This window comes from Cibotium barometz, chromosome 3 (assembly GCF_041138505.1).
Source record: "Cibotium barometz isolate CiBa-2024 chromosome 3, ASM4113850v1, whole genome shotgun sequence".
NCBI classification, from domain to species: domain Eukaryota; kingdom Viridiplantae; phylum Streptophyta; class Polypodiopsida; order Cyatheales; family Cibotiaceae; genus Cibotium; species Cibotium barometz.
In genome coordinates this window covers 67862443-67886000 of record NC_141048.1, presented here as the reverse complement: position 1 = coordinate 67886000, position 23558 = coordinate 67862443, and the positions used below count along the sequence as shown (strand labels likewise).

The 23558-nt window shown below is 43.2% G+C and overlaps 1 protein-coding gene across 3 annotated transcripts in view; it reads right to left on the bottom strand.

Moving 5' to 3' along the window:
- The window catches only part of LOC147640449 (primase-helicase Twinkle, chloroplastic/mitochondrial-like), a 92426-nt gene extending 75726 nt beyond the window's left edge, over window positions 1–16700 (bottom strand). The window contains exons 1-9 of one of the 3 annotated variants that reach the window (XM_086780664.1): window positions 16266–16700; window positions 4107–4231; window positions 3898–3953; window positions 3655–3712; window positions 3436–3543; window positions 1559–1642; window positions 1384–1464; window positions 1108–1173; window positions 902–1021 (exon numbers count right to left, since the gene is read on the bottom strand). In XM_086780664.1, coding sequence (XP_086636790.1) covers window positions 902–1021; window positions 1108–1173; window positions 1384–1464; window positions 1559–1642; window positions 3436–3543; window positions 3655–3712; window positions 3898–3953; window positions 4107–4231; window positions 16266–16491 — 924 coding nt within the window. In that variant the 5' untranslated portion in view covers window positions 16492–16700. Of the gene's footprint in view, window positions 1–901; window positions 1022–1107; window positions 1174–1383; window positions 1465–1558; window positions 1643–3435; window positions 3544–3654; window positions 3713–3897; window positions 3954–4106; window positions 5229–5343; window positions 5366–16265 lie in introns of those variants that run through there. The other 2 variants (XM_086780673.1, XM_086780680.1) reach the window with 2 other exon arrangements.
- Window positions 16701–23558: the final 6858 nt, after the last annotated feature.

Genomic DNA, 23558 nt, shown 5'->3' with positions numbered 1-23558 from the left:
TCTCTTATCAGCAGCATTGTTGTCTAAATAGGGCAGCCTGGTCTCCACGATTTGGACATGGGGGGGAGGTGAGGAGACAGAGAGAGAAGATTAAGTTTCCACCTTCGGGGCCTGAGCAAGGATGGGTGGGAAAAGGGGGGCGGAGGGATGCACGCAGCTGCACAACCTGGAGCCTGTGCACGGCGTGACCAGAGGTCAGGCGGAGGGATGCGCACAGCACAGATAGACAGTGCTGCACGACCTGCAGCCTGTACGCGGTGCACGAGCAGAGGTCAGCGCCTATGCGTGGCGCGTGAGCAAGGGGGGGAGGGGGTGAAGGCTCACGCCATGCTGGGCATGAGCGCACACGCGTGAGAGAGAGAGAGAGAGAGAGAGAGAGATCAGTGGTATTATAGCATAGGTACACACATGTGAAATATCATTCTCAAAGTATCTTTTTGTTTAATAAAAAGAGAAATATAAATGTGAATGTATGTATGTATGTATGTATGCTTGCCCAATTTATGAGAGTGAGCGTGCATGTGTGTGTACCCATGTATGTATTTAGGTACATGTGTGTGTGTACATGTATATGTGTGTATTTATTTGTTTGTGTTTTTGTGTGTGTGTACATGTATATGTGTGTATTTATGTGTGTGTGTTTTTGTGTGTGTACACGTGTGTGTGTGTACATGTATATGTGTGTATTTATTTGTTTGTGTTTTTGTGTGTGTGTACATGTATATGTGTGTATTTATGTGTGTGTGTTTTTGTGTGTGTACAAGCATCCCACCTTATCTGCTTTCCAGGAAATCCTATTGCAAAAATGGATAAACATTAACTTAAAAAGGAACCCTTCGTACTGCTGTCTCTTGCCTTTAATGGAGAAAAAAATGAGAACAATTTCATTGCTTTTACAAACCTCTAATTTAGATTTCTTATCTGAAGCTTTTGAGCGTACACCATCTGGTACATCCGGTACACTAACACAATTCAAAATGCCAGCCTCTTCTAATGCTAGTTTATCCAGTTCCCGTCCAACCTGATGCTTGAAGGTGTCAGTCAATATGATTTTTTTTTTATCACACTAAAGGTACAAAGAAGACATTAAACTAACAAATTACTTACAATTATGATGTCATTTGCATCCTTGATGTCATCAAGGCCATATAATATTTTGCGAGTGCAGTTTTCCTGGACAATCAAAGCACAATAGAAATCATAAATGTATATACATATAAACATATACATACATGTGTATACACACATACACATACATATACACACATACATACATATACACACATACATACACACAGACACGAACATGCATATTTCTAGAACAGCTATCAAAAATTAATCTATTTGATAAATGTTTTTCTTTCCCCCAAAAAGAAAGCTGACCTCTTCAAAACCTAAATTTGAGGCATAATATTTGCAGCCGACTACTTCTCCCCCTTCCCGATAAGGAAAGGCTAGCAAGCTCTGCCACATTGCCAAAAAAAAATCTGTTACAACCCCAAAAGCACTAAAAAAGCACATGGGATGGTAAACATGCACTCCATAAGATGCCCCTTACCTTTGCACCTTTTCGCAACTGTTTAACCCCATTGCGATTCAGAGTCTGTTGTGTTATGCCTCGAGAGTGTAAGTATTCTTGTTGCTGCATTAGGGGCATCATTGTTGGCCTGAGTGATACCACTTTTGTGCAGTACTCCGATACAATCATGTGATATTTTAAATATTTTATCTCAAAAAACACAAAATCTGCAAGATACTGGTGCTATTCCAGAGGAATAATATATATAATCACTTGTAAACTACTACTTTTGATATGTATGGATGAGAAAGCACATTCCAGAGGAATATTATATATCATCACTTGTAAAACTACTACTTTTGATATGTATGGATGAGAAAGCACATGTATCAAAAATATCAACCTCAATGTATTCAACAGTAAATAAATGACATGCACAAGCCATTCCACTAGGAAATGGCAAGTATCTAGCCCCAAAAACTATTTAGAACAGCACACCATACCAGTTACCTTTCTAATAGTAGAAGTGAGGCTAAGGGCCAAAGCCCTGTATCATAGCTCTCGTGTGCAATCCAAATGCATGAGGGATCCCTTCAAGCCTGCTCAGGAGGAGGCTACATTGATATGGGATAGTAAACATCCACTTATCAAGGGGAAGTGGGGGTGAAAGCCATCATGGAGAAAGAAAGCCTCACACTGGTTGCAGCTGACCTTGGCTGCTTTTTTTTGCAGCTGGCAGGCTTGCTAGAATGCCAGCAATACAGCCAGCGACCACACGTGCAGCTGACGTGTGCTGATCTCAGCTGCGTTCTTTGCAGCTCAGGTAGGTGTTGTAAGCTCTAAGAGGTGGCTCAGCTGACATCGTGTTTTAAATGCTGAAGCAAGCTGCATTTATACAGCTCTGAGGAAAGCAGGCGAGGGGACACAGAGGGCAAGGCCTTGTTGCATTGCTTGCAGAAACAGAGAGCTGCTCATTTTTGTTTTTTGTGTAAAAGCTTAGACAAGAAGAATATTAGAAGGGAGACAGAGTACTGAAGCTCCTCCTGCTATGCAGCAGCTGCTGCTATTGTCTGAAAAATGCCTTGCAACCCACCTTCTTGACAAAGAAAAGCACACTCACGTGCAACGTGGCGAAGAGGACGGGATTTTGCATGCAGCAGGAGCCATGTGTGGAGAGGGATGCCCCTTATCGGATTTCCCCTTGCCTTGCACTTTGGTGTCTTTACAAAGCCTTGTGTTTTGATGAGTCAAATGCCAAACTCTTTAACCTATTTTCCACCATCTTTTTATAGTCCTCTACGTGATCTTCTGGGGGAAACCAATGTCCGAGGACCACACTAGCTGATGATTGGGCAGCCCAAGAAGGCTTGGCAGGGTGGTTGGGCAACTCACAAAGATTGCAGGGGAACATAAAAAGGTGGAGGCTGTACAATTACTATGTCAGCATGGTATGGACAGGCCCAGTCATCACTATAAGGACTGCACGCAAACATCTAATCTGTGAGGACAGATATCAGGGCAGCATGGGTGTTAGTTTCTTGAAACAAGCCAACAGTTGAGTTCCAGGCTGTCTCAAGGCTGGACGTTGATCCCTAGCCATGCTACCAATTGGCCATCTACATAACCACTAGATGGTAGATCCAAAAATGGAGCAACTAAGTGGCTGCCCATATAAGAAAGGACAAAAGCTCCCTAGAATGGTGTCCTTATATCGTCCAAGCTGGCATTGTGCCAAGATTTTATAGTTGTCAACAATCAGATATAAAATCCAAAGATTTATTAGTGTCAAGTCTTGTCATTAAGTTGTGGTTATAAGAGATTGATTGAAAAATTTTGTAGATTTTTGTATTTAACTTTAAGAACAGATAAAGCCGGCACATCCTAGAAGTTATGGATGATCTTTGTACTGAACATACAGCAGCTGATAACTCTTGTAAGCGGAGGCTTTCTTCAAAGAGCTCTTTCTTTACTGCTCCTGACCCTTGAATTTCTTGAAAACTTGCTCGAGCACTTTTCCTCGGTATCTACATGGAAAAGAAAAAGATTGCGAAATTTTCAAACATGAGAAAGCAAATGAAGGGGAGAAACAGACTAGCTGGCAAAACGCTAGCCTATGCAAGCTCTTCTTTTACTACCTCAGTATAGCCTTTCCAACCACATTTGGCTCGAAAACAAATCCACCTTGCAAGGTATCTACCATAGCCCCACAAAAGAAAACAAAGAATGATCAAGTTGTGCTGTTGTATGCTTCAAAAAGCTACATAGGCTATGTAAAGAAAGATTTGCAGGGCATTCCATAGCTTTGTAAACTGTTCCAACAAGAAGAGATAATATGCATTGGGTACCACGTATAGGGAGGCAAGGATATTAGAGCTCACCCATCATCAGATATATTGACAGAAAGACTTCGCTCTCTAGAATGTCCCCCTCCACACTGTCACAATCACACAACATTACACTCCTAGAAAATGTCAAGGTCAGAGGTTAATTAACAGAGGTTTGCTTTCAAAAACTCACTTGATAACGTCAACCACATAGCAGAATACGAGGCGTTAGAATATGGAGGAGAGAGAGAAATCATACACACCATGGGACATAGGGTTTTTTTTTGCCCGCCTGACTCATACGTGGTAAGACGTATTTTCATCTGTTTTAGGTTGTCTTGTATAGGAGCCTCATGCTGATAACTGTGAATTGCTCCATTTGATTGATCTGATATACCCCCAAAAAATCCCTTCAAGCTACAATGTTTTATATGCAATAATAAAACACACCATCTCTATGATTCAGGCCAAACAAATCAACATTGAAGACCAGCAAAAAAGGATGTGTGTGTGTGTGTGTGTGTGTGTGTGTGTGTGTGTACCTAGATGAATCTAGGAACATGCCCAAATTCAACTTAATAGGGAAGTGCAATTTATAACCTCATGGTAGTCATCCACAAGACAATAAACCATCAACTCCATCATGCATAGTATGGACTAGATACTACGACATCCCCGCTAACATCATTAGTGCCCAATAGTGGGTGTAGAACTTGGTATCAATATATGTTCCCCCACACACACCCCACGCACACACACACACACACTTGGGTACTTGGAAATGCAGTATAAGAACAAGAATTAACATGAGTTCTATCCACAAAATGGAATATCATTTGAAAAAACCAGAAAAATACTTGCACCACCACTATGGGTGAGCTCCCTGTACTGCTGAACGGTGCACCATCTGTGTGCCCTTCACCTGCCTCCATTCTCCTCACCGCCCTCTGTGCATGCCTTTCAGCAGCCTCCCCCCTGCCCACTACGCCCCCTTCCGCTTCTGTTAGAAGTCATCTCCTGTCTATTTTATACACCAGGCCTTTGTTGTGGGTGTGCCCGCCCTTATGAGGTGTTTTATCATTTTTCCACACTCCCCGTATTTTTTCCCTATTTTTTCCCATTTTTCCTAGTGGTGGGAGGACTGCCAGAGGATGCCAGGAGCACCCCAGTGCTGGCCGACTCCATGTTGATCAGTCGTGGGCTACTGGGCTGCTGGCCGACTGGATTTCATCAGTCGTGGGCATTCTTGTGCTGGCCGACTGCATTTATGCAGTCGACAGTCAATCTCCTCTAGCTCCCTGTAGAGATCGGCATATATGGCCTCCTCATCTGGATCTCACACTCTTAAGAGTGTCCACTGTCAACTTGAACTCGTCGACATTCACCTGAAAGCAAAGTTCAAACATTTATAAATTATTAGTCACGACTCATCATTCATGACATGCTATAGCCTATGAATCATCATTAATGAGTCGAACTTTGAGCTCTAGAGATCTCTACCTATTTGGAGATCTCCATGTCATCCATCTTCTCCACCATGCGCATGTTAGCAGGGTGCAAGATCCGCATCAATGGACACACAGGGAAGTACACAAGTCAGCGGTGGTCCAAATGTTAGGTCATCATGTAAGAAGAGAAAGATATCTAAAGGAAAGGGGGATTTGGCAAATGTTTAATGCATGGAATGTACAAGCACGAATGCAAGCAATCATTGCAATGCACAAATTCTTTTATGTGGAGGACATTCCGCATTGGAAAGTGAGTCGTCCTTACTTTTTGGAGATAGTAAGGCAATTGGACATGCCGGTCCTCTTTATGTGCCTCCATCTTACCATTGCTTGCGCACCACTAAGTTAGTGGATGAGGTCAAATGCATCGATCATGAGATCATGGGTGTGAATCATTATTATATGTAAAATATACAAGTTTATATTCTTTGTTTTGATATAACTTCTGGTAATCATTTTTGCGCGAGACATGGGAAAAAATATGGATGCACCATTGTTTCTAATAGATGGTCAGACACTAGGCGCAGGCCTATCATAACTTTTCTTGCATGCTCCATTCATAGCACTATATTCTTGAAATCTGTGGACACATCTGGGGAGTTCAAGTCTGGGAAGTTTATTTTCTAGCATTTAAAGCAAATTATCATTGAGGTTGGCCCAGCAAATGTTGTGCAGGTATGCATGGATAACACATCGAATTGCGTTTGGGCTGGAGAATTAGTGGAACAGGAGTGACTGACCATTTTCTACACTAGATGTGCATGCCATTGCTTGGACCTCTTGTTTGAGGACATTGGCAAAATTTCTTGGGCTGCAAAAATGCTAAACCAAGCAACTCAAGTTGCCACATTTGTCACAAGGAAGTCCATAGTGTTGGCATTGTTTAGAAAACTCAGCAAGAAGGACTTGGTGAAGCCTTTTGCAACTCGGTTTGCAATGTGCATACTTTTTTATTATGTTGGTTACTCTCTTGGATGAGAGATGTATGCAGGGTGTGCGCAAGCTAATGATTGATGATAAATTTGTAAAAATGAAGGCATCAGAGACCCCTCAGGCAATTGAGGTGTCAGACATTGTGTTCTCTGCATCTTTTTAGCAAGAGGCAAGAATCATTGTCAAGAATCATTGTGTTCTCTCCATCTTTTTAGCAAGAGGCAAGAATCATTGTCAAGATATGCACTCCCATTTTGAAGATTCTCCGCTTGGCTAACAGGAAAGGAGCCACCATGGGCCTCATGTATGAGCTTACAGATCATATGGTAGAGCAAGTGTAAAACATGCAAGGCATTGAGGACAATAAGATGAAAGAGATCGAAGACCTATGCATCGGTAGATGGGAAATGATGCACACACCATAGCATGTTCTGGGCTATATCTTACACCCTGTATGGAAAGGAGCAAGATAGTGACTCAGAGGTGCTTGATGGTGTTAGAAGTCATCTCCTGTCCAGTTTTATACACCAGGGCCTTTGTTGTGGGTGTGCCCGCCCTTACGAGGTGTTTTATCATTTTTCCTCACTCCCCGCATTTTTCCCCTATTTTTCCCATTTTTTCTGTGGCTTGGGAGGCAGCCCTGAGGTGGCTGGAGGATCAGTAGCTGGCCGACTGCCCAGACACCAGTCGTGGACTTCTGGATGTTGGCCGACTGGATGTATGCAGTCGTGGGCCTCTTTTGCTGCTGGCCGACTGGCTACATGGTGCTGGCCGACTGATGATGCAGTCGTGGAGCTTTTTTCAGCAGGCCGACTGCTCATCTGGGGGCATATAAATAGGCCCCCAGCCCCCATACCATTTAGTGTATCATATCAGGATCTTCTTGTGTATATCAGAGCAAAGTTACATGCCTACATCTCTCTCTCTCTCTTGTGCTGTTTTTTTTCTGCATGTGTTTTGCTCGTGTTCCCAGATCTGGTCATCATCTCCGCTGCGTATTCTGACATGGTATCAGAGCCCTAGGCTCTAGATAGTTCTTGGGATTTGTGTGAGCAAGAGGGGGACTGTTTTGTGGCTGATTTGGTGGACTGTTTTGGACTGTTCGGGAAGAGGAGAAGCAAGAGGACGGCAGGCTGATTTGCTGGACAGCCACTTGCAGGTATTAGTTCTTCTTTGTTCCCACCCACCCTTTTCAGAGTACATCCCCGCAATGGCAGATCTGTTTGAGATGGCCGAGAGACGTGAAGATCCCGACACTCCCCACGTTCCCGGTGGACCTTCAGTTGGACGGGAGCAACTATGGCATATGGAAGGTTATGATGGAATCTGTTCTGGAGTCCTACGACCTCGCTGATTTCGTCGTTGTTGGTGTTCCACGGCCGGAAGTAGAGGAAGGGGAGTTACCGTCGACCCGAAAGGACCGGGAGGCTCAGACACAGATGTGGGATCGTGTCAACGCCAAGGTCCGTTCGTTTATCTTTCTCAACTGCACACCACAGGTAATCAAGCATGTAAAGCATATGACGCTGGCCAGAGGTATATGGCAGCATTTGGCCTCACTTTACAACAGGGTATCGCCCATGAAGAGGATTTCCTTGGAAGTACAGATGCAGGTTATGAGCCCTGCAAAGTTGTGGACGATGCGGGAGCATATTAACAAGCTGCAAGCTCTTCAGCAGGAAGTTCTTCAGGCTGGGAAGGAGATATCGTCAGAGGACATGACCATAACGTTGCTGTCACACTTGCCCTCTTCGTACTCAGCATTTTACTCGTCTTTAATTACCAGTGGTGGCAGGCTCAGCACCATCACGTGGGAGGAGCTTGTGTCCATGGTCCTAGACCAGGAGGAACGATTCACGAACCCTTCTCAGGGTGGAGGTTCGGAGGCCTTAACTGGCCAACGGTCGAAAGGCCGTAACACGGGCAAAGGGAAGGCTTCGTCGGAGAAGTCTTCTGAGAAGAAGTCCATTACTGACCGCGAGAAACTAAAGGCAGAGAGGACCTGTAATGATTGTGGCGAGAAAGGCCACTATTGGAGGCAGTGTCCCAAGCGGAAGACCGAGAAGGATGAAGATTCCTCAGCAGCAATCATGAAGACTCCGGCTTTTGTGCACCTGGAGGTGGTGGACACTGATGTTTCATTTTCTTCACGCAGGGAGGAGATTGGAGGACTCTCCGCAAGACGGATACTCGGGAGTGGATTCTAGATAGTGGTGCTTCCAGGCACATGACTCCTTACCGTTCCGGTTTACAGGATCTCTGCAGGCTTTCTGGTCATATTCTTACTGGTGATACATCCACTATCCCAGTTCACAATGAGGGCAGGATGGAGATAGTTCCCGATGGCAGAGGGGGGAAGCATTCCTCCCAAGTGTTGTATGTTCCGGCACTTGGTTTTCATCTGTTGTCAGTGCATCAGGTTTGCAAGACTGGCGTACGGGTGGAGTTTAATGAGCATTTTGTTGCTCTCCGGGACAAAGCAACAAGCTAGGTGGTTTGGGAAGGCGGAGTAGAGAATGGAGTCTACAAGCTTTCAGCACTCTCTCTCCCAGGTCCTCAGGTTTGTGATGAGTGGCAGTCTAGTAATGGCCACTTAAGTGTGGATACGCTACAAGTGCGGGCTTTCCGAGACCAAATAGTGGATAGCTTGCCAGTAGATGGCAGCAGTTGGCAGGAACTCTCCAAAACTAATGTTGGTAGTTCTTGTGTTCGTCAATTTGAGGAAACTGAACAGGTCACTTATGCTCTGATGTCTCGTAGTATTCGGGACAAAGAACCTCCAGTAGATGAGGATGTTCTTTCCACGGGGACCTTTCGGAAAGCCAGGCAGGTGGTAGTTGATTACTTGCAGAGGGAGGTGGTTTCTCCAGGCTTTGTGGTTCCGGACTCAATAGGGGGTGGTTGACAGGTTTCAGAAGGCCCTGCGTGGTCTTCATCAGGTTTCCAGGACTTGTTTTTGCACCGTAACAGGTGTTGATCCTTGTGGGCTGTGTGATGCCTCTTTGACTCAGAAGCAGTATGGTTCATTGATCTGGTTGATGGACACCAGATTGGACGGGAGCTTCCTGATGAGGCAGTTGAGCTCATGGTTGCGGATGACTCTTTGGGAGGCAGGATTGCGTTTCCTGTGGTTTCTGCGGCATGCAAAGGATCATGGACTCTTGTACACAAGAGAGGGATCGTTGGATGGAGTCCGACTCCACGGTTGGAGTGACTCGGTTTGGGGAGGAGATCCGGACACGAGGAGATCTACTTCAGGCCCAGGAGCAGTTTTACGGAGCAGTAAGAGGCAGTCATCTTTTGCCTTGTCGCGGCAGACAGAGACAGAGTACCAGGCTGCTTGTGATGCTGCTTGTGAGGTGGTGAGGATGTAGAGGTTGCATGGCAGGTTTGGGCTTCCACTGGAGGAACCCATGGTCATCCAGAGGCACTTTGTTCGTGAACAGATCGTTGCTGATGACATCTTGCTAGAGTTTTGTTCGACGGAGGACAATACGGTGGACCTCTTCACGAAGTCGCTCTCTCAGGATTTGCTCAGGCGGCACCCCAACTCCCTGTGGTTGGTTTCACAGCCAGGAGTTAGAAGTCATCTCCTAACCACTTTTATACACCAGGGCCTTTGTTGTGGGTGTGCCCGCCCTTACGAGGTGTTTTATCATTTTTCCTCACTCCCCCTATTTTTCCCATTTTTTCTGTGGCTTGGGAGGCAGCCCTGAGGCGGCTGGAGGATCAGTAGCTGGCCGACTGCCCAGACACCAGTCTGTGTTAGACATCATCCCCTACTTGCTGGCTTCCTATTTGGTGTCCTATTTTAGCCTCTAGGGCTGACCATGTTAGTCAGAGGGGCTGGTCACCCCTCACTCATATTTTACCCATATTTATTCCCCATTTTATGGTCTTGGGATTTTCCCCAGTCGTGGAGGTCTTTTATCCCTAGTCGGCTGCCTTCATGTAGAGGTATATATAGCCGGCATGCCTCCCTCATATTTTCACTGCTTGCATTGCTTGCCTAGCATGTCTAGCTGCAGTCCCTCACTTACGAGGTTCTCCCCTCTTGCTCGGGACATGTATTCCTTTTGATGATGATATTGAGAGCAGGTTCTCACCTGTGTTTCCTCTCCATCTTTCTCTCTCTCTCCCCCTCCTGTGTTTCCACTTTCCCTTCTTCCGCTGCACATTCTATCATGGTATCAGAGCGCCGGTGATTTTCAGCGTTGGATGCTCCCTCCTATACCTCTTCATATCTGCGTTTTTTCTGCCCCTGGACAGACCTGCGTTTTTTGCGTTTTCAGCAAGGACAGCAGCACATAGGTTGCTGCGTTTTTCTTCAGGTGGCTGTCTACAGCAGTTCTCAGCAGTTCTCAGCAGTCATACCCCCCTGTAGTGCTGGTTGCTTGTTTTGTACAGGCCAACAGCAGCATATTTGCTGCGTTTTTTTCTTCTACAGGTTTCTGATGCTGATTTGCTGATCTGAGGCTTGGGTGTACCTATTTCTTCAGCGTTTCCATATTCAGCCCCTTATACCTCTGCGTTTTTCAGATATGCAGCCATGGTTGCTGTGTTTTTTCTGAACCGATCTTGCTGGTAGCTCTACCTTCAACTGGGCTTCATCTGTTGGACCCGAAGGTACCTTCTCTTCAGCGTTTTTCCTCATAGGAGGTGTGGACACTGGTTGGCCTGAATTTTCAGGTTTGTAGCCCTTGTTTGGCTGCGTTTTCTTCTCCAGTGGACACAGATCACTTGCAGAGGGGGTTTCTTGATTGGATTGTGGCTTTGGAGGCAGTTTGGTACTTGAGGAGGATTCTGAATTTCAGATTTCAGTCAGCGTTTTGCTGATTTTGGAGCATCTATACCTGTGTTTTGTTCCTGGCCTAAACGGTTTCTTGGTTTCTACATGTTCCTTGCCTTTTGTTGGCGGTGGAGTGCTATTTTTGGCTGGATAGCACTGTTTTGGCTGCGTTTTGCTTCCCACAAGAGTTTTCTACACTCAGAGGGGGCCTTTCTCCAGCTACTTCACTTCAGGATCAGTTTCGGGAGCTGTGCTGTACCTATGGAGACATTCTTCTTTGACAGGAGTTTACAGTTATTTGGAGGAGAGCAGTGATCTTTTCAGAGATCCTGAGCAGAGTTTATTTTGTCCGAGCTTGTGTTCTTTGCAGTATTTGCAGAACAAGGAGGGTGTTTTGCCCTTTTGCGGTGTGATCCTTTCACATGGATCTTTTATCTGTTGCTGATTCTTGGGATCTGGTTCTACTTCTGGAACAGTCTTCTGCTATGTGTGATGCTTTTGAGGACTTTGTTGCCACTGCAGTTTATATTCCTGCTTCCCTTCCTCATTGTGAGGAGTCTACCTCTGCCTCTCTTTGTGATGCTTCTGAGGATGCCCCTCCCCCTGCCAGTTCTGTTGGCTTGTTGTTTTGGAGGATGGTTTTTTGGACCCGATGGGATGCTTTGATCACCCTATGTTTTTCCTCACAAAAGGTTTTCTCCCCAATCTTATTTCTCAAATTTATTGTACAAATATCTTGCGTGTTCACCCCCAAGATACAAGCACAGTTTCATAGGATGATTGTCTCAACATGTGATGATATTCAAATCACTTCTATGGCCAGTAGAGATGATAGATTCATCCTCATATGATAAACAATCACTTATTTTACTTCCTTGATAGTTAATCTTTAAGAAACAAATCCTAGGAACTAAGATCGGCTCTGATACCATTTGTAAGGTTCCCCCCTTCCAAAAATAGTGGAAACACTTAAGATAAGTCCACTAAGTCTTATCTTGGAGAAAATTTCCTGCTCATCGACACCTTGACCATGCAGAGATTCAAGGATAGGATTCATAGGTAAGACCTAGTTCTATCCCGCAAACGGGAGCGTGGTCTTCTAAAAATCAAACCACCCATAGGGTAATTGATCATAATTTGGGCAACTACTAGTCTTGATTCCTTAGAGACAACGTTTTTTTCCTCATCCGTGCAAGGCACAGCCGCCGCTGGCCTAGTCTTCTAGAATAGAATTGCCGGGGAACCTATTTATCTAACAACGTAGGGCTTTCACTTAATATGTTGGAAAGCTACCCGACTAATCGGGTCCACCCGTCCGTGTAGGATGGTGCCGTCGGGGCATTCCATCCTCCCACTTTCCATCCTACTCACGCGTCAATTTATTTTCTAAATAATCCTACCACACTGTTTGACATAAATAAACATGTTCCTTAATTAAGGTCCTTTTCACAAGGTTTGTTAAAACAGCCTTTTTACACAATACAATAATGCCAAGACAAGATTTATATAAAAAAAAGTTTATACATGAATCAATTTCATACAAGCCAAACCGTCTTTCTTATTCTTTTCCTTTATCGTGCCTGGGGCACAGTGGTACTTTCAGAGTTTTTTGGATTTGGATCAGAATCAGGTTGGGCTTGTACCAGTCCGACGATATCATTTTTCAAAGGGGGATGTGGAGTCCTTTCATCTTGCGATGCCCATCTCAGTGGCGTGTACTTATGTACAGCATTGGGCAACTCATGTTATGGAGTTTGAGCAGATGGACCCCATATTTTCTACAGAGTCTTTACATCTTGCGATGCCGACTTTTTCAGAGGATGCTTTTATATAGCATTTGCCTACTCTTGGTACAGAGTTGGAGCAGATTGACTCTATTTCTTTTGAGGGTTCCAGTGAGGAGTAGTTTGCTTCTCCCAGGATTGGTTATATACAGGATCTGATCTTGGTTGGTTATGAGGTTTTTCATACCTTCTCCAGGCTGGATACACGACATTCGACTTCGGGGAGTGTTCTTACACTTGGGTTTGGAACCATTATTTGGAGCAGCACGTCGCAGCCTATATGGTTGTTTTCTTCCAGAGGAACGGTGTACCTGGCAGCTTGTTCTGTTGCTTTTGTAGCAGAGTTGCTGAGGAGATTGCTTGTGGAGCTTTCTTGGTACCTGTTTCTGCAATCTTTCATCTTTGATCGAGGACGGCGTCACTGGCTTCTTGGAGTTTGCTCAGCATCCGGTGCTGAGAGGGGGTGTTAGACATCATCCCCTACTTGCTGGCTTCCTATTTGGTGTCCTATTTTAGCCTCTAGGGCTGACCATGTTAGTCAGAGGGGCTGGTCACCCCTCACTCACATTTTACCCATATTTATTCCCCATTTTATGGTCTTGGGATTTTCCCCAGTCGTGGAGGTCTTTTATCCCTAGTCGGCTGCCTTCATGTAGAGGTATATATAGCCGGCATGCCTCCCTCATATTTTCACTGCTTGCATTGCTTGCCTAGCATGTCTAGCTGCAGTCCCTCACTTACGAGGTTCTCCCCTCTTGCTCGGGACATGTATTCCTTTTGATGATGATATTGAGAGCAGGTTCTCACCTGTGTTTCCTCTCCATCTTTCTCTCTCTCTCCCCCTCCTGTGTTTCCACTTTCCCTTCTTCCGCTGCACATTCTATCAGTCTGGACTTCTGGATGCTGGCCGACTGGATGTATGCAGTCGTGGGCCTCTTTTGCTGCTGGCCGACTGGCTGCATGGTGCTGGCCGACTGATGATGCAATCGTGGAGCTTTTTTCAGCAGGCCAACTGCTCATCTGGGGGCATATAAATAGGCCCCTAGCCCCCATACCATTTAGTGTATCATATCGGGATCTTCTTGTGTATATCAGAGCAGAGTTACACGCCTACATCTCTCTCTCTCTCTTGTGCTGTTTTTTTCTACATGCATTTTGCTCGTGTTCCCAGATCTGGTCATCATCTCTGCTGCATATTCTGACATATGGATGGATGACATTGTTGGAAAAATACATTAAGGGTGATTTGGCCTTGCAAGGAGACCTCATTGATGAGCTGGACAAGTATAAGCGAAAAAGTGACACATTTGCTCGTCCCATTGCAAAAGATGAGAAAAGAATGCAAGAGGGTGTGAAAATGTGGGAGACATCTAGGGCTTGCACACCCAAATTACAAGCTCTTGCACTTAGGGTGCTTTCTGAAAGAGTGCACAAAGCGGAAGCAAAAGAGCACTAGAGTGTGCTGAATAGAGAGTGCGAGAGAGAGAGAGAGAGAGAGAGAGAGAGAGAGAGAGAGAGATGGAGCAACTATGCTGAATATACTGAAGCAATACAGTCCCAAGCAAGAGACACAAGCAGTCTCATAAGTGAGGGAGCAAAAGATAGACAAGGCAAGATACAAAAGTGAGAGGCCAGTGCACCTATTTATAGGTGGGCAGAGCTGGCCGACTGGACATGCTATAATTGGCCGACTGGGCATAATAAAGCTGGCCGACTGAAAAAAATGCATCCAAGCTGGGAAAAATCCCAAAAAAATATGTAAATAAGGGGTGGCCAGCCCACAATCAAGGGCCATGCAAAAGGGACTAAAAGGACACCAAACATGGGCAGAAACTGGGGATGAATATGCTAACACTTTCTCAAGGCGCATGTGCCTCCCTACGTGAAAAAAATTGGAGCACATTTTCTCTCATTCATACTAAGAGAAGAAACAGGCTTCTCTCTTCTCATACGAAGAAGCTTGTTTTTATACACACAAACTTGAGGCTCATCTCCAAGATCAAAGAAAGAGGCTATGAGAGAATGGAGATCACATTGGCTATGCTTAACAAAGAAAAAGATGAAGAGCGCTTGATTGCCTTGCAAGATTTACAAGAAGCTATTGCAAAGGCAAATGAGGCTTTGGAGTCTCTTTTGATTGCTCCACCCTCTACAGATGGCCAGCCATGTTGGGACATCATGGTCAGTTGCTACCGAGGCTTACGAGTTTGATGATGATGAGGAGGAGGAGGAGGAGTCTGTAGATGAGGATGAGAAGCCCATTGATCACGCTGAGGATGAGGAGAGCTTTGATGAGGCTTAGGGCTACTTAGTATTCGTCCACTCTCTACTTATGTTTTGCCCACTCCCTACTTATGTTTTTCCTCACTGTTGCTTAGGAGTCAGTCTACAGGTTTTGCGGCTTGCCCACTGAGCAGTGAGCACTCCATCATCCATGTTTTTGCTCGCTTCCACTCATGTTTTATTTAGTTTCTTGAGGCTTGGACCTCCTCATGTTTGTCCATACTCCACATGGCACAGCCTGGATTTGGAATCTGGGCCCTAGCTCTACATCATTTATGTTTTTTCTAATCCCAAAATCTTTGCAGTTTCAACTTTCAAGTTTCTTTGGTTTTTTGTGTCATATGTAGCATGTTTTTCCTTAAATTTAGGGTGTCGTATCGTATCTGACGTATGGAATTTCTTGGGGATCTGCACCATACTTTTTACGTACTTCTATACCTTATGCGTTTGCCGTATGGTCCCCATATGGAAAAAACTATGGTCAAAGATAAGGCATAAATTATAACTGTCCATCATTCTAGTTAACCTTTCATCTAATGCAGCTGGTCAAGAGAAAAACTATTCAACGTACAAATTCATGCAAATAGAATTTGTATTTTGATATGTATATTCAGACAATTATTTTGATATGTATTAACTAAATGCCACTAACGTGGCATTCAGTTAATACAACCTTAGAAGAGTTCCCCCTGCCTTTCTCTCCCTCCTTCTACCCATTGAGTGAGCCCTTTTATAGAGAATTGTGGACCTTAAATAGAGAGGATATGGGTGAATGCATGCAAATATAAAGCATATGGGTGAATGTATGTAAATAGAAACGATATGAGGGGTCATCATTTTATAGACTTAAACAGAGAGGATATGGGGAGTCATCATTTCATTGAATTTTTCAACCATTAATCATTACTTACTAAAATGAAACCTTAGGAAAACACTCTTATTCTTGAAAATCTCACATATGAAAAAAACATTTTGGTGCCAAATATTTCACGTGCAAAATTCATATATTCATTTATTTGACAAGAAATAATTAAACAAACTTCGAAAAGTAAATTACGTATTTGATTCAGAAAGGTAAATTCTTTATTTAATAACTGATGCAGAGAGAAAGGGAGGCGGGCTGACCTTGGAGCTCTGTCATGATGCTTCTGACTGGGGTGCTGGTGGAGATGAGGCGTTTGTACTGCAGGTAGCATTTGTGGAAGGGCTTGGGGTAAAGGGGGTTGGAATTAGGGTTTTGAAGGGAGTGGAAGGGCACACGCAGGGCCATGGAGATGCGGGCGATGCCGTCACTGCATGATGGGCTCACACAGCGGCTGCCCGCAAGACGGCCTCTAGACAGAAACAACATGCTCTCCTCTTGCTCATCCTCTTGCCGCCGCCCTTCGCTTGCGCAGACGTCCTCAGAACTGTACTTCCGGGCTGGAGGCTTTAATGTAAAATCAAGAAGAGAAAAAATGAAAACAAGAGTATATATATTCCCTTATTAACAAATTTGCTCTGCCCACCCAAATTTGCTCTGCCCGCCACCCAAATAAATTCAACTCAATATGCTAAGGTGTTTTTAGAATTGCTCTCCCATACCATAGTATGCTTGATTTAGAAGGACATCAAAGCAAATCTTTATTTTTATTTTTTTGGGAACAATAATATATTAATATATTGATATCTACAAGCTTACAGTATACCTTTACAAAAAGCTTTCAGCCACTTGCATATTCCCTCTAGTCCGACTCCCTATTAAGAAGATCACAAACCAGTTCCCATAAAAGAGGACATTCCCCAAGAGAGATGGAATCCCAACTCCATATAAGCAATCAACAGCACTTCAGAGGTGAACCCCTTGGGAGTCTGCTCTTCAAAATACTCATACCTGCCATCAATCAATCAACATTAGGGAACCCTAGTATGTAATAACATCTCATCGTCAGACGCATGATTCACCTAATCCCTGCCTGCAATGCCTGAACTACCTCATCATATATAGTATTATTCATCTTATTAACATAGTAGATAGACCCACAGAAGTGCACACATTTGAACATCATCTCTGTTACTTCTACCCCCTGAGTAGTCCCTTTATTGAATATCAATAAACTCCTAGAAACCCAAATCTCCCACAAGTAGCAATATCTTATAATACTAAATATTAGATCTATCTCCTATGCCTCCTTGACTATTCTCATAGTAGATAGACCAACATAAGTGCACACATTTGAACATCATCTGTGTCACTTCTACCCCCTAAATAGTCCCTTTATTGAATATCAATAGATTCCTAGAAACCCAAATCTCCCACAAAGCAGCAATATCTTATAATAGAAAATATTAGATCTATCTCCTCTACCTCCCTAACTATTCTCCCCAAAAGCTAGTCTCCTCAATACCCTTTCAACCCCAAGTTGCCTTCTACCCATTTTCCTATTTTCCCCCAGAGCCCCCCTATTTCAAGACAATCCCAAAAAGCATGTTGCCCCTCTTCAATCTCGCTAATTTACATCTAGGGCATACCCCAACAGCGAAGTTCCTTTGTAGTAACTAAAAGCCAAGGGGTAGAGCCAACAAACATATTCTCCAAAGGAAGGTTTGAGATTTCACTGGGATTAGTGAATTCCAGATCAGATTCCATCTCTTTCTCCAAATACTCAGCACCAACTAACTTTCCAGATTTTGTTACAATATTTCACATTAGCTTCACTTTTACATATCTCTTCATATAGTGTCTTAGTAGTAATTCTATCCAGTCTGACCCAATTGAACTAGGTCCAATCTTGAAACCAAGAAGCTTCATTGAACTAGGTCCAATCTTGAAACCAAGAAGCTTCATTGAAAGCTGTGGAGGAGCAGCAATTCTCAACCTCATCCAACACAGAGCTTAGCATCTAAGCCTCCCCCTGTTTTAATCTAAACTCCCTCTCAACCTATTATAGCTCCTTCCAACTAACCTGTGAGAAGTCCCAAAGGTCACCTAATCTCCTTAAACCTCTATTATTCAATCTCTTAGAAGCTCTTGTGTCAAGGTAAGCCAGAGGGGGCTTAAACTTATGGGTCCACCAAGGTTTAAAGATGAGTTCCCAGAGACTCTAGTATATTCATTCCAACTGATCAAGCCCATCATCTCTTTCCAGTTTAAATAAAGAAATTTACAAAAGGGGGGAATTCACCATTTCCAAAGGGGCATATGAGAATAGTTTCTCCTTCCAATCCAACCCAGCCCACTTGCCTTTAATTTGCACTTATGTATCTCCTATCACCTCTCTAAGCATCTTGGTCCATATTCTTTCTTGATGAAGAAACTTGAGGAGGCTACTCTAGCCTTGGCACGAGTAGGCAAATGCAGTATACCCAGGCCTCCCAAATTTTTTAGAAGGGCAACTTTGTCCCTGGCCAACCAGATGGAAGCCTTCTTACCATTATTACCATTCCTCCACAAAAAGTCTCTAAATAGGAGCTATAATCCTTTTCCAATGGCATTTCCTGAACTCTATCACTCATAGGGCAGAAAAACATGATATAAGCATTAAGAACTGTGTTCACAATAGCTATCCTATCATGAAATGACACTCTGATCCCTTCCCATTTTCTAAGTTTGTCCCTATCCATCCATCTAGCCCTATTAGCTTTAATGCTTTTATTGATTAAATCTAGCAGTTTGATTTTTGCTTATAACCTTTCCTGAGAGGCATCTTCCTTAAGACTCAAAGTATTACCCAAGAACTCTACCCACTTTAGAGCAATCTGTTGAATATCCCCTAACTCCTGTCCATATTCATCTCTAATTTGTCCTTGCAACTCCTTACTCCCTCTCTCTTTGGCTAGTCCAAAAAAATATATGACTGGTTTTCTCTTGTTATTGTAGTCTATCCTTCTATCCCTTTTTCTCTCTCTTGGCAAGTTTGTCGTCTTCCTCCTTTAGATGAACCTGACACTCCAAATACTAGTTAATCTCCATCATGGACAAGCCACTCAGCTACCTCTTCTTTTGTAATGTATCTAGCAGATTCCCCCAATATTGCCTCTTCTGTTGAGCTCTCAATTTACCCACCCTTCTAATGATGCCTTTCATCTCATTTTTGTAAACTTCCCCCAGGATCCCTCTGCCTCTCCCTTGCTCTTTATCTTGTTAATGGCCTCTTGTGTAAGGAGTATAAACAAATCATCCTTGAGCAAAGTGTTCTTCACCCTCAAATTCCTCAGTGGAATGTTGCTAAGTTCATCCTCCCCCCCCAACTAACTCCCATCCCCACATCGAAGGCATATGATTAGAGAGCACATAAGAGGTTTCCACTTTAGCAGATAGTGTGTGTGGCACCCAAGAGGCTTGATAACTAGAATGACCCTACCAAGTCTAGAGAAGGACACCATATATTAAAGACTAAAGTAAAGTGTGTCCCAAGTCAAAGCCATGGGTCCCAGTTTCCAGCTTTCCTCTAAGATTATCCCATTTCTTCTTTTCTTGCTCCATCATGACTGTACTTCCTCCACATCTATCAAGGTGTTTCTTAACCACATTAAAGTCCCCCATAAGAATAAAAGGGCATTGAATATCTAGTTTATAGATCCACTACCACATTTCCCCTCTGATCTTGTGATTATTATAAGCCCCATACAGGTTGATTAACCATACTTTCTTTTCATTTAAATGGACCTCGAACTAAAATTCTAGCATTAGGATGGTTAGCAATAATAAGGGACGTTAGGTTTTTTTTTTTTAATGATGGTAAGAATAACACTAAAACTTGATTTAACCACCCATACAACACTACCCAATCTATGAAGTTTTCTCTCCTCCCCACTTTATTATAAAAAAGGTTATGTTCTTGAATAGCCATTATTGATCTTTCACCACCCCCCAAAAGGCTTCATTTTTCTTATTATCCTTCAACTCCTTAACATTCCAAGTGCACCCCCTAATCATGCTACCCTTCATCATTCTAAAGCAGTATAGCAGGGACCATCTCTACCTCCAACCCTTCTTCCCCACTGTCTGTACCCTCAGGTCCCCATGTCTTGTCTGAAGCTCCCTCCATGTAGTGACTACTTGCCAGTTAAACCTCCCCATGGAGGAGGTTCCACTATCCTCACCCAGAAGGCTAAAAGGATTAGAGTAAATAGGAGGACTCAACCCCTTCGAGGACTTGCTTACTCCCACTTTGGATTGTTTGTTCGTGGCTTCACCTTTTATTTGTCTAAGGTTGTTTCCCCCTTTGGATCTGTGCCTAACCCTAGTCCATCCTGTATCTTTAGTTTCTTTTCACTCTATCCCCATCTTCCCCTTTCCCTTTTCTCCCTTATTAGCCTGCATGACTAGGGTTTCCACTTTGCTACCCCTCTCTTCCTTCCTCCCTTCTTCATTCACTTCCATATTAGTGCCCAGACCACAATTCCTAGCAATATGACCAAAGTTCCCACATTTGACTCGTGCTCTTGGGAACCTTCCAAACTTTAGCTTCAGCTCCATTTTTCCCATTCCCCTAAATCCATTTCAAGTGATTTCGATGTTTCAACCAATGTGTTCCTAGAAACACAAACCATATTTGAATGGCAGTTGTTATCTTCATCACAAGGCACAAATAGCATAGGGCCCAAGGCGCTTGCCAGTTCCTTCATAGTCGGCCTCAACCAAGGCGAAAGGCCTATTATATCAACCCATACCAGGCACGATTCCGTGAGACTATGATTCACATCAAATGTAGGATCAAACGGCATGCACCAACTTTGAACCCATAAATAGCGGGGCTTTCACAAAAAAGATCAACCACCATCTAGCCTTTAATAAACAGGACGTTGAGAACCCCTTCCCCAAGTAGCAGATTCAAGAAACAACCCATAAATAGCAGGGCTTTCAGAAAAAATATCAACCACCGTCTGGCCTTTAATAAACAGGACGTTGAGAACCCCTTCCCCAAGTAGAAGATTTGAGAAAGAACTCTCATGAAACACTTCTTCTTGCAGCCATCTACACATCTTCGCCTTACTAGGCGGTTTCCTCGGACAAAACAATATTGCACTGCACATTGAAAATAGACCGACTTGCCTTCTGACTAGCTCTGATGAGATGTTAATACATACCTTCCTAGAACATAGGTTTTCCTAGCATTGCTAAGCATGTAATCGAGAGGATATCAAGTCATGTTGTCATCTTTTTGCAACCCCTTCATTCCCTTGGTCTTCCCTCACTCTCTTCATCTCGTCTTATGATTCCCATTCGCCCCATCCACCCTTCTCTGAATCTTCCAAGTGGTCCCAATTTCCAGCCATCCTCTTGTTACATGCATGCACCAACCACACTTGCAATAACCTACCATAGTACTGGTGCATGCGCCACCACTCTCTCCGCTCAACCTCACAAATCTTTTATTCTAACAACATTGGAACATCAAATATATATATATATATATCTCTAAGGTTTTATAGGGATGACCTCTCAAGGTGACCCTCTCTGTCTCCACAAGGTCTCAAATCAAGGTTCTATGACTCTCTCTCTCTCTCTCTCTCTCTCTCTCTCTCTCTCTCTCTCTCTCTCTCACACACACACACACACACACACATTTGGTTTTGGTATCTCACTCCACAAGGTCTCAAACTGAGATTCTGTGACTCTCTCTCTCTCTCTCTCTCTCTCTCTCTCTCTCTCTCTCTCTCTCTCTCTCAGAGACATGAATTTTGATCTCGAGGAGACGTTGCTTACTATCACACAAATCAACACATATAAACTTCAATTATTACCTTGATAAAGATAGCATAAACCATAATTAAAATTAAACACGAGAGAGTATTGGGTGCAATTTATTCCCCCTCAAGAAGTGTCTTCATCCTCCGACTTCTTGAGTGTTTTATTATTGAAAATAGCCAGCATGCTAAAAATAGTTGCATGCTTATGCATGGGCTTGCCCTTTACAAAAATAGGAGTTACTTTTACCACAAGCTTAGATAAATCCTTCGTATCTAAACCATTAAAGGAAAAATACATAAAGAATCCCAAGGGGTCCACGCCCAAGTATAACAAAAGTGGGTGGGTCAACAATAATATAAAATATCTTGTAGTAGTAGATACTATAGCCAAAATATAAAAATGAGAACCTTCCCGGTAATAGCTTATGCCATATCATCGCCATCATGTACTAGCCATACCGGATTATGAGCACAAAGCTCGTCAATCTGACCAACTATAGGTTGTCCATTCAAATACATTACAAATTAACAACACATGCTAAAATTACACAACAGCACATAAGCATTAAATCTAACACACTTAGTTATAACCATCCCTAATTTAAGATGTCCTACACATGGAGTATTCGAAATCACCCAAGTGCCATGCTATGAACATAGTGGTAATTAGGCATCCCCAATCAACCATAGATTGACGGACGAAAAAATCGTAACATCCCTCCTACCTGGGATAGCAACAGTGCTCAGTTGCGTCATATCAACTGGCCTGTGTTTAAAAGTAAGATTGGATGAGGTCGCGGGAGGACGATAGGCATGGAAAAATCATTTAGGCATTCATTTAGCATTCTCGCGGGGATAATTTTGAAAGGTTAAAAGATATCTATTATACACTCTACCTGTGCGAGTGGTAGTGGTCTCATGGTCAATAATAGCTTCACGTTGCAGTTCTTCTACTTGGTCAACAAGACTAGGTGCTTCCTCATATGCAAGATGTGTAGGGAGTGGTTCCTTATAAGGTCCCAACAGACTAACATGGAAAGAATTATGAATTCTCCAATGAGAAGGAAGTGAAATCCTATATGCTAGGTCATTGGTTTTATGAGTAATTTGAAAAAGGACAAAAAAATGAGAAGCTAGTCTCGGTGCTTTTAAGACGTTTCTTTTCAATACAAAAAGCAAAACATATTGACCTACTTGAAAAACCATGTGCTTTATTTTCTTATTTGCATGTTTAGTGTATTGCTCTTGTACTTTGGAAATAGCATTACGAACATGATCATGAATGGAAGCAAAATCAATGGTGAATTGATCTATGCAGCTTCAATAGTGTGTGACAAAAGAGTGATAGGAGTAGGTAAAACTTTGCCATACACAATTGCAAAAGGTGCTTTTCTAATGGATGAATATGGTGTGTTATTGTATGCAAATTGCAAAATATGGATATACTTGTCCCATTGTTTAGGTTGTAATGAAACATATGCACGAAGTAAATCCAATATTTTGCTATTTGTCACTTCAGTTTGACCATTAGATTCAAGATGAAATGTAGTGGAAAAATCCAATTTAGTGTCTAAATTATCAAACAATGTAGTCCAAAAATCATTGCAAAACTCAAAAATTATATTAGAAATAATTACTTGTGGTAAACCATGATGTGTGAAAATTTGTTTAACAAATAAGTGTACAGCTTAATGTGTAGTAACAGTCTTTTTACAAGGAAGAAAATATGCATGTTTGCTAAAT